The sequence below is a fragment of the Ailuropoda melanoleuca genome, chromosome 11 (genome assembly GCF_002007445.2).
Source record: "Ailuropoda melanoleuca isolate Jingjing chromosome 11, ASM200744v2, whole genome shotgun sequence".
Taxonomy (NCBI): domain Eukaryota; kingdom Metazoa; phylum Chordata; class Mammalia; order Carnivora; family Ursidae; genus Ailuropoda; species Ailuropoda melanoleuca.
In genome coordinates this window covers 42,286,994-42,299,018 of record NC_048228.1, presented here as the reverse complement: position 1 = coordinate 42,299,018, position 12,025 = coordinate 42,286,994, and the positions used below count along the sequence as shown (strand labels likewise).

General features: G+C 36.8%; 1 protein-coding gene across 3 annotated transcripts in view; it reads left to right on the top strand.

The window, feature by feature from the left end:
- The window catches only part of ARHGAP24 (Rho GTPase activating protein 24), a 500,478-nt gene that overhangs the window by 306,467 nt on the left and 181,986 nt on the right, over window positions 1-12,025 (top strand). The window contains exon 4 of one of the 3 annotated variants that reach the window (XM_034671582.1): window positions 1,271-1,315. The exons of the other annotated variants lie outside the window; for them this stretch is intronic. Within the exon in view, the coding sequence (XP_034527473.1) occupies window positions 1,271-1,315 (45 nt within the window). The remainder of the gene's footprint in view (window positions 1-1,270; window positions 1,316-12,025) is intronic. 3 annotated transcript variants of the gene reach the window in all.

Genomic DNA, 12,025 nt, shown 5'->3' with positions numbered 1-12,025 from the left:
GATTAAAATGGTGTCTGCAAGATTTGCTTTTCCCCTATTCCTCACTATTGCTTTCTCTCTGTTGGCTTCATTCTAATCTAGCTGCCTCCATGTTGTGGTACAATTATTTCAGCAGCAAAAGAGTTTTTCTTCTCGGTATTTTAACAAATATCCCATTATTGAGTTTGTTGACTTTGACTCCGATTAGCCTGATGTCTGCCACATGCCATCCCAAAATCCGTGTGGCTGGGGATATAATTTTTTTAAACCTTATCGGGCATTATGCTTCCCTACCCTTAGCCTCATCAGAGTGCTTTTACTGGTCGAAGTTATGTGGTGCTGGACAGACCCAAACAACTTTGAATTAATAGGGGCACTATGGCTAGAAAGTAAAATGGCAGAATTTATCGCATGCCTTAAAAAATGTGTGTTAAGTCCTTTTGAGTTTCTTCATTTTTTTAAAAAATCGTTTTTACAAGGGTGCAGAGTTTGAATGAAATTTAGACTATCTGAGTTTGGTCAAATCCCTTGAGTTTACTACTAAAGAAAAAAGAAAACAATGTCAATGTTAAATTTTGAACTCAGCTTTTCTGTTAAAACAGAATCAAAAAGGTAGAAAATATAACTTAAAAAAAAAAGATGAGAGGCCATATTTACATAACTAAGCGTTCTTTCAGCAATAGCAGTATCTGTGTCCCATCTGATACAACTCAGCAATAAAAAGGAGTGAACTACTGATATATGGTAAACAAATATTGCAATAGACCCTAAAGGCATTACATTAAGTGAAAAAAGCAATCTCAAAAGGTTACCCACAGCATGACTCCATTTTATGTAACACTCTTGGAATGACAAAATTATAGTGATGGAGAACTGAGCTATGATTGCCAGGAGTTGAGGTTGTAGAGAGGGCTTGACAATAAAGGGGTAGCGTTAAAGAGTTTCTTTGGAGTCATGGAACAGTCTGTATCTAGGTTAATAGTGGTTCCAGTAATCAATACCTGTGATAAAATTTCACAGAACTGTATACCCCACTTCTTACCAAAAAAATGAGTGCATGTAAAAACAGGCAAAATACCACTCACTCACTCACTCAGTTCTACAGTTTAGTTCATAGTGTTGTACAAATCTTAGTTTTCTGATTTTGATCATTGTACTATGGTTTTCAAAGATGTTCTCTTTAGGGGAAGCTGGTTTTGCAACTTCTGTGCAAGGGTAAAGTTATTTCAGAATAATAGTTAAGGGGCACCTGGGTGGCTCAGTCAGTTAAGCGTCTGACTCTTGATTTCAGCTCAGGTCCTGAGAGTGAGCCCTGCATCAGGCTCCGCACTTCGAGGTGAGTCTGCTTGAGATTCTCTTTCTCCCTCTCCCACTGCCCCTCCCCTCCTCCACATTCTCTCTCTCTATCAAGCAAATAAATAAATCTTAAAAAAAAATAATAGTTAAAAATAGTAGTAAATTGAAGCTGGATTTCTGTTACTGAATCAGGAAATTGAAAGTAAGTTCCCCTTTAATTTTTGATTTCTTCACAGTGAAGAAAATTAACAATTAATAATTAGTTTACATATTTAAGAAATAAAAAGCAAACTGGTACTTAAACTATTTATTCTAAAAACCAAAGATATTTTAATAATATCAGGCAAAGCCAAAACACAACAAAACAACAAAAACAACTTCAAAAACTGCATACAAATAAGGGAAAAAGGAAACTCGGAAGGAACCGTGTGGTACTGGATTAGTACTGTAGTAGTGACGAATGATGGAGCGCCCACCTGCTCTTTGCTCCTGTGCAAGAATAGCATTGCTCAGGTATGCCAGGAAGTAGGCCCCAAGTGGTAAAATAATAACATCTCAAACCATTATAGGACAAAGATAGGGATCAGAAGAAAGAGGAGGAAGGGAAGGAGAAGGAAAAAAAAAAGCTCAGACAGAAACTGTTTTGAATGATGCAACAACTATCAGAATATAAGTCTGGTGATGGGTAGTAAGGAGGGCACGTATTGCATGGTGCACTGGGTGTTATACGCAACTAATGAAGCATCGAACTTTACATCGGAATCCGGGGATGTAGTGTATGGTGATTAACATAATATAATAAAAAAAATCATTAAAATAAAAAAAAACTAGCAGAATATAAATTTTATTTATTTCATGAGTCATCATTAAAAGGCTAGAACAATTATTGCAGCAATGCACCGAAACAGACTCTATTGAAACGATGCTTATATCCATGTGATCTTCTCAATTCCTTTCAATGTTAGGAATTACACAAATTTTAGTGTTTGCCTTACAGATTATGCAAGAAAATAATCACACAGATAGGTTATTTCTTAGAATTCACAAGATGAAAATTTCTGGTTCACCTTGTATTTCTAGTTGATATTTTTCAGTAAGAGAAAAAGGCAATTCACATTAAGAAATTATTCAAATGAAGTATCCTTTTTTCTTGCTAAATACACAAATAACACAGACTGCTATCTGCTATGGAACGTTCAGCTTGAAGATGAACACAACAAGCACAGATGAACTGTGGGGGTTAGGTCTCAGTCACTGATGGCCAGGCATTTTAAACTGTCTACAGTTTTATAGGGTTTCAGTTTTTCTTTTCTTCTTTTTTTTTGTTCAAGGACAGCAATTTTAAGATCCATAAAAATAACTAATTGGGTGATAAATCAGCTAAACCTATATTCTACTCTCGAGTCTTAAATTCCTTACTCCTTATATTCCTATTATAATGCCTTCCCAATTAGTAAGAATCCTTTGGTGACTATATTTTGAATTTGGGGTAATTTTGCATTAAGTAAAAGCCTGACAAAAGTTATCAAGTCTAGCTATAATTCATTAAATATTATCTAAGATTTTCCATATAACTGAAATATGGTATAAGTCTTCTCTTCCACAGGGCAGATGAGTTGCTCTTCTCTGGGGATTTTGTTTCCAAGTAAAAATTGAAATATATTTATAGTGTCTTCCTTGGAACATGTGAAAGGATTATTGTGTTGTATGAGATCTTCTAAATAAAATAAGAGTAACCAAAGAGTATCTCTGGGACTATTATATTTCTCTGTACTGTAAATTTTTTTTAAAAACTATATAACTGTTCCCTGTAGACCAAACCATGTACTTGCATACACAGCAGCTAGAAATGAGTCATCTGGGGCACCTGGGTGGCTCAGTTCAGGATCTGCCTTCTGCTCAGGTCATTGATCCAGGGTCCTGGGATGGAGCCCCACATGGGGCTCCCTGCTCAGCAGGGGAAGCTGCTCCTCCCGCTGTCTCTGCCCCTCCCCCTGCTCATGCTCATAATCAGGAGCATTGGCTTCTTGGTTTCCAAGGGTTTCCACCAGTCGCTACATATACCTAACTGAATTACTTAAACTCTCAGAACTACATAATGCCTCTTTGTTGCAAAGACCAACTAATTTAGCATTTATATGTACTGCCTATGTAAATGGGTCTCAAAGAAGATAGTTCCCTCCACGTCCACTGCTCTACCCAGGGCAGGGATTATATAAAATGACTGAAAGTTGTGTGCCATGCCTCTTTGCATATTTTTATTAGACTGAGAGACTCTTACTGGTTTTGAAACATTCTCATTTATAATAAATATAAACACTCCAGTTCCAGTCCCAGCAAGAAACTATTTTTATAAGTAGATGAATTCTTTAAATAGGATTTTGTGGAATAGGACTATATATATGCTATTAGATTTAGGAAAATCTTTAAAGTTTTGTAGAGTTTATTATGATGAGCTTTATAATAACAAAGCTTGATAAGGAAGCAAGTGGAGGTCCGGTTGTTTGGCCCCAACAACTTTGGTGAATAATTTAGTGTTGCTTTGCTGCAGCTCTTCCCCATCTTTATGGCAGGTCTTACACAATGTTTTTTACTTCCATCAATAGTTACAATAAATGTATATTGAAATAATCTATTCAAAATTTAGGTATAAAATTCTGTGTAAAATGAGATTTTCATGACATTATGATTTAACTGAAAGGAGATTATTTGTCCTCTCTGTAAGAGAGCTAAGTAATACTACCCAGAGTGCCTAAGTGAATTTGGCTTATTTAAAACACACATGCACACACACACAGACACACAGACGCATTTGGAGTAGGCAGCTCAGAAATACAAATCAAATTACTAGGCTAGAGAAAGATGTTTTCACTATTATATATCATATCACAAATCAATGGATTTCTGAGGAACCTCAATTAATTTTTTAAAGGAGATGTGACATCTGTGCAGGGTTTTACAGTTTTCAAGTCATTTTATTTTATTTTATTCTAGTGAAAGCTCTCTATTCTAACCCTTTTTAGGTTTTTCTCTTGTAAGCATTAACAATAGACAGTGGTCTGAACTTGCCACAGGGCAGACAATATTCAAAGTCCCCATCCACAAATTGGAATTCAAATATCCATAGAGCTTTGGAGGTGGAACAAGGTCCCTGCCATAGCTTTGGTGGTTCTTTTGTATTAACGGCTCCTCACCATGTCTTTTTCCTTTCATCTTTGGCTATACTAGGCTGCCATCTTAGTTGTCGATATATGCCAACAAAACAAGAAGAAGGGTATGAGATAAAAGTTTACCTGGGTTGCAGGTTTATAGCAAGCATACATGCAAGCTGATTAGGGAGTCTGTGGTGAGACTAATAGGGAGAGTCTCATAAAAATATATCATCATGATACTTTTGCATTTGAAACTGTGTGCTGGAATGCTTTCATTCGTTGAAAAATGGATGACTTCGACCGAGGATCTTACTGTTGTTCTTCCCCTTCCCACCAGAATCCCTTCTTCCCCTTGCCTCTCCTTTAAAATCAGGAAAGGGAAAGGTGCTATTTAGGTCCTGCAAGAGTTGACTGGGGGTGACAAGGAATAGTCCTGCAGAGCAGTCAGGATGATTATCCAGCCGCTTTGACAAATTTGCCAACATCTGTTCCAGAGTCATTTTTGCTGCACAAATCTGCCATTAACAAACAGTAAGGACTTTAATTAACTGAGCATCCCAAGGAGCGAAACTCTGATAAAATGGCACCATCTGGAATAGAAAGATGAAAAATTCTCTCTGCCGTGTTGATAAGGGATTATATTAAAATTTGTCTTGATCACAAATGATTCCCCTGCTGTGTTGGGGTTAGTAGCAAAGACTTTATGATTCAGAATACTTTCCTCAGGTGTGCCGCAACATTCAAATGTAAATTTCCCGAGCTTCGGATTTTTCTTTTGGCCTTGCGTTAACGCTCCATTAGCACTCATTAATTTTGCTTGCTTCACAGAGTCATGTTGACCAACTTTGAGCTTCAAGAAGAGGTCAGCCAGAACCTAGCAGTGTCCAAACGCTTGAGGGATGTTCTTAACAAATCTGTTTGGACATTTAATATAAAGTCAGAATAATCTCCCTAGAGAAATGCACTTGTGTACACAATCAGGGAATTTTGGGTATGATTTCAGGGAGGGCTTCGTAGACTCTCTGAAGGCTGTTCATGCCATATGCATAGCTTCCAGATTAAATATCTCTTCCTCAGACATCCTCTTACTGTCTCTTACACAGGCAGATCGCATGCATTCATTCCAGCAGCTTGCCTCATTTAACTGCTTTGTTTGTCCAGGCTTTAAGATTCCTCAGCAAACATGAATTTGAGATTTAGAATTTAAACTCGGTCCAACTTGGTTTAGTCTAATGGTTCCCAAGTGAATATATTTCATTAATGACCAAAAGGAGTGATACATTAGATGGGTTCCAAGTCATCAGTCTGGGCTTCCACCGATCTAAGGTGAGGAGTAGAGGGTGGAGTTCGAAGTAAATTCTCAGAGAACGTGTGTCCAGGGGACTCTCACCTGCTTCTTAGCAAGGTAACAGTGTTTTCTGCCAATGAAGTTAAAGTTCACTGCAGTTAGTTAGTAGAGTAGAGTCATTATTGAAACCATTTTGTATTTGGCAACAGTGTTTGACAATCATGATTCATGTGGTCTAAAATTGTACATTCTACTTCTAACTACATTTGAGAGAAGGCTTTAGGGAAGAGTCCTAACATGCTGGAAGCAAATGACATACTCAACTGTGTAACAATTGTTCTCTGTGGAAGTGACTTTTTTTTTTCCTAATTGGGACTAGGTTAGGAATTCAAGAGAAGGTTGCTACGTAGTCCCTTAATATCTGATAAGACATACACGAATGGGAGTTACAAAATAAAGATTTTTCATTTAACTATTATTTTCATAAATTTATTTGGATAAGCTCTAGTTCTAATTTTTCATCTATAAAATGGAACACAGTGTAAGAGAAAGCTAGTGACTATCTCAAAATAGGTAGCTTTTGCTACTTATGGCTTTTTCCCAATCCTAATCATCTTTGCAGGGGCACCTGGGTGGCTCTGTCTGTTAAGCATCTGCCTTCAGCTCAGGTCATGGTCCCAGAATCCTGGAATCGAGCCTCACATGGGGCCCCCTGCTCAGCAAGGAGCCTGCTTCTCCCTCTGCCTGCTGCTCCCCCTACTTATTCTCTCTCTCTCTCTCTGTATCAAATAAATAAATAAAATCTTTTTAAAAAATCATCTTTAGATAAATCTGGATAAAGACTTCCATTTTTTAAATGGTAGTGAAAACCATATGTGACACACTTTTAAACCTAAAAGAAAGACCTACATAATACTGTTTTAGAACAACTATATTTACCTTTTTAACAAAATCAAAGGCACCCAGTGTCAGAAAGATATCTCCAACTAATACTAGTGTCTTCAAGTTGGAAAGCCTTTTGTATTTTGTAAAATTGTATAAATATTTGTAACAGTGTAATGTTAACCTTCTTAACTGATTCAGTGCCAATCAGTTCCATTGTTTCTCTGATTATCTTAAATCGGATTCTGCAATTCAAGTCACCAGAATATCAAAGAAATAAAAATTCAGTCTTTGCCTTTGTTCTTCCTCATATCATCTTTCCCACTCCCAAACCGGGGGCTATGTTAAAAATTCATAGACGGGACTCAGTCTTTAACTCGTAGCAACCTGAAACGATCAATGCTCCCTCCACATAGTGCCCTGCTGATGGATAGTTCTGCTGCTTCTGTGCCAGGATCACTGGGGGCTTTGGATCTTTGTCCAGTGTCGAAAACAGAGGTCTAGCGACAGGCCCAGAGCTGTGTCATGTCACCATTTTCCTCTAGGTTCTCTCCTTGGGACATTTGAAGCCTCACTATTTCAGTAACTTTTGTGACCTTGAGGGCAGCAACTTTGGTCTCTAATCCACTCTGCATTGTTCTTCATCTCTGTCTCTCACCACTGCACACCCCCTCCCCCAAACAATTTTCCCCTCCATGGGCTTCATAACCACAGGCTTGATCTGTCTTTCTCTTTGGGAGCCAAAGAGTTTTTCCTTACTAATGAACTAACTTTAATACATATTTTTATTTACTTGTTGACAGTTTTACATAGTTGTTTCTTCCTGTAATGAAAGAGACAGGATGTTTCAGCATTCTTGTATTTGTTCCCCTATTCCAAAAATGTGCTGCTTATTTTAGCATGATACTTCTGAAAACAGTATGTAGCAGGCCTTAATATAAAGCAAGATTCTCAATGTTAAGTAAGTCCTAAGGGTGATCAATGGACATTTTCAGACCTTACCATTCTAACTCAGTATCTCCTTACACAGTGACTCTGCCTCTCTGATCAGTACTGTTTTCTTAGCTTCCTTTCAACAGCTTTAACCATTCTGCCACATTACCCTTTTATTGTTCACTGTGAATCCTTCAGTCACCGACATCTTATTTTCTCGGATGCTCCTTCAGTTGCTCGGGCAGAAGTTATTGTTCCAGTTTCTTCAGGTAAAAAAGAATTACGCTGTTGGTTGCCAGAGTTTCTTAGCCTATCCCAGGGAGAGGTGGACTGAAGGCTACATTTCTAGATATTCTAAGGTATTACCTTCATCCCATCTCCCCTCTTCCCCTGTTTGTAATATTTTATTCCTAAATGTTATCAGAGAAGAGGAAGATCAAGATAAATCATCCTGATGGTGAGAACTATGAATCTAGCATTAAAGGGAGTTGGCCCTGGTGAGGCAGCTCTTTCCCGGTCTTGTTTCTGAGATTCTGAATGATACTTTTCTTTCTTGTTCTGCAATCTAAATGTCCATATGGTAGTAATCATCTGCTTTAATTATGAAAGAAAAAGATTAAAAGGAATAGCAATTAAGTAAAGCAAAAAAAAGAAAAAGAAAAAAGAAAAGGCTTTCTTTGATGAGAGAAGTTATGTAATTTGGAAGATTAATATGTAGACAGAAAACAAGCTTTTTGTTACACATGAACTGGAGACCATGGCTTCTTGGAAGTCACTGAAAGGGCTGTTGCAGAATCATTGTAGAATCATTCATACAGTCCCTCCTACTTTCATCACATTTAAGGTGAGTTGCTATCATAAGCTGTGGGTAGAAAATCATTAAAGAAACTCTGTTATAGTTTTGGAGAAATGCCAGCACTAGGATTGACAGGTCTAGAACAAAAGGAACATTCTAGTAGTACAGTGACCAACAGGATCAAAGACAGATTTTCTAGTCTGTTTCTGTGTCTGGTGTAAGAAAGTGGTCCAGTTTCATTCTTTTGCATGTTCCTGTCCAGGTTTCCCAGCACCATTTGTTGAAGAGACTGTCTTTTTCCCATCGGATATTCTTTCCTAGTTTGTCAAAGATTAATTGACCATATAATTGTGGGCTCATTACTGGGTCTTCTACTCTGTTCTGTTGATTTGTGTGCATATTTTTGGGCCAGTACCATACTGTTCTGACCACTATAACTTTGTAATATAACTTAGGTCTGGAATAGTGATGCCTCCAGCTTTGCTTTTCTTTTTCAAGCCTGGTGGGGCTATTCAGGGTACTTTGTGGTTCCATCCAGATTTTAGGATTGTTTGTTCTAGTTCTATAAAAAATGCTGGGTGTTGAGTTGTATACGTTTTTTTTTTTTTTAAGATTTTATTTATTCATTTGAGAGAGAGAGACAGAGAAAGCACGCAAGCAGGGGGACAGGCAGAGGGAAATGGAGAAGCAGACTCCCTCTGAGCCGGCTGGGAGCCTGATGTGGGGCTTGATCCCAGGACCTGGAGATCATGACCTGAGCTGAAGGCAGACGCCTAACCATCTGAGCCACCCAGGTGCCCTGAGTTGTATAAGTTCTTTACATAGTTTGGATACTAACCCTCTATCAGATATGTCATTTGCAAATATCTTCTCCCATTCCATATGTTCATATGTTGCCTTTTAGACTTGTTAATTGTTTCTTCACTGTGCAGAAGTTTTTATTTTGATGTAGTCCCAATGGCTTATTTTTGCTTTTATTTCTCTTGCCTCAGGAGACATATCTAGAAAACAGTTGCTACAGTCAATGTCAGAGACATTACTGCCCATGCTCTCTTCTAGGATTTTTATGGTTTCAGGTCTCACATTTAGGTCTTTAATCCATTCTGAGTTTATTTTTGTGTGTGGTGTACGAACGTGGTCCAGTTTCATCCTTTGCATGTTGTCCAGTTTTCCCAACATCATTTCCTGAAGAGACTGTCTTTTTCCCATTGGTTCTTCTTTCCTGCTTTGTCAAAGATTAATTGACTGTATAGTTGTGGGTTTATTTCTGGATTTTCTTTTCTGTTCCATTGATCTATGTGTCTGTTTTTGTGCCATTATCATACTGTCTTGATGACTAAAGCTTTGTAATATAACTTGAAGTCCAGAATTGTGATACCTCCAGCTTTGTTTTTCTTTTCAAGATTGCTTTGGCTATTTGAAATCTTTTGTGGTTCCATACAAATTTTAGGATTGTTTGTTCTAGTTCTATGAAAAATGCTGTTCGTAGTTTGATAGGGATTGCATTTAACGTGTAGCTTGCTTTGGGTAGTACAGACATTTTAACAATATGTGTTCTTCCAATTCATGAGTATGGGATGTCTTTCTATTTCTTTGTGTCATCTTGAATTTCTTTTATCAGTGCTATAGTTTTCAGAGTACAGGACTTCCACTTCCTTGGATAGGTTTATTACTGTATCTTACTGGTTTTGGTGCAATTGTAAATGGGATTGTTTTCTTAATTTCTCGTTTTGTAGTTTCATTATTGGTGTATAGAATTGCAATGAATTTCTGTACATTGATTTTGAATCCTGCAACTTTACTGAAGGCATTTATCAGTTCTAGCTGTTTTTTGATGGAGTCTTTCGGGTTTTCTATATATAGTGTCATGTCACTTGTGAACAGTGAAAGTTTTACTTCTTCGTTGCTGATTTGGATGCATTTTATTTCTTTTTGTTTTCTCTTTGCTGTGGCTAGGACTTCCAGGAGTATGTTGAATAAAAGTGGTGAGGGTGGACATCCTTATCTTATTCCTGACAGGTGAAAAGCTCTTAGGTTTTCCCCATTTAGAATGATATTCGCTGTGGGTTTTTCATAGACGACCTTTATGATGTTGAGATATGTTCCCTCTAAAACCACTTTGTTGTGGGTTTTTATCATGAGTGGATGTTGTACTTTGTCATATGCTTTTTCTGCATCTATTGAAATGACTTTACAGTTCTTATCCTTTCTCTTTTTGATGTGATGTATTATGTTGATTGATTTGTGAATATTGAACCACTCTTGCATCCCAGGTGTAAGTCACTTGATCATGGGGAATGAATTTTTTAAATATTTTGTTAAATTCTGTTTGCTAGTATTTTGTTAAGGATTTTGGATCTATGTTCATCAGAGATATTGTCTTGTAGTTTTTTGTTTGGTTGGTTTTTTGTTTCGTTTTTTTTTTTTTTTTTTTTTTTTTTTTTTAGTGTCTTTATCTGGCTTTGGTATCAGGGTAATACTGGCCTCAGAATGAATTTGGAAGTTTTCCTTCCTCTTCAATTTTTTGGAACAGTTTGAGAAGAATAGGAATTAACTCTACTTTAAATATTTGGTAAAATTAACCTCTGAAGCTGTCTGGTGCTGGACTTTTGTTTGTTGGGAGTTTTTTGGTTACTGATTTAATTTTTGTTGATAAATGATCTGTTCAAATTTTCTATTTTTTCCAGCTTCGGTTTTGGTAGGGTATTTCTTTCTAGGAATTTATCCATTTCTTCCAGGTTGTACAATTTGTTGCCATATAATTTTTCATAATATTTTCTTACAATTGTTGGTATTTCTGTGGTATTGGTTATTATTCCTCCTTCTTCATTTGTGAGTTTACTTATTTGAGTCCTCTCTTACTCTCACTTTCTCTCTTTTTGGGTAAGTCTGGCTAGACATTTATCAATTTTGTTTACCTTTTCAAAGAACCAGCTCCTGGTTTCATTGATCTAGTTTTTAGTTTCTGTTTCATTTATTTCTGCCCTCATCTTTATTAGTTCCTTCCTTCTTCTGGTTTTACGTTTTGTTTATTCTTTCTCTAGCTCCTTTAGGTATAAGGTTGGATTGTTTGAGATTTTTCTTGCTTCTTGAGGTAGACCTGTATTGCTACATACTTCCCTCTTAGAACTGCTTTGCTACATCCCAAAGATTTTGGACCATTGTGTTTTCATTTTCACTTGTTTCAATATACTTTCTAATTTTTTCTTTGATATCTTGGTTGACCCATTTATTGTTTAGTAGCATGTTATTTAACTTCCATGTATTTGTGGTCTTTCCCCATTTATTCTTGTCATTGACTTCTAGTTTCATAGCCTTGTGGTCCAAAAAGATGCATGGTATACTTCGATCTTTTTCAATTTGTTGTAGCTTGTTTTGTGGCCTAATATATGATCTGTTCTGGAGATTATTGCATGTGCACTTGAAAAGAATTCTGCTGTTTTAAGATGAAATGTTCTGAATATATCTGTTAAATCCATCTGTTCCAATGTGTCATTTGAAGTCATTATTTCCTTACTGATGTTCTGTTTAGATGATCTGTCCATTGATGTAAGTGAGGTGTTAAAGTCCCCTACTACTATTGTAATATTATCGATTAGTTTCTTTATATTTATTATTAACTGTCCTATGTATTCGGCTGCTAACATGTTGGCTGAATAAATATTTAGAATTGTTATATCTTCTTGTTGGATTATCTCC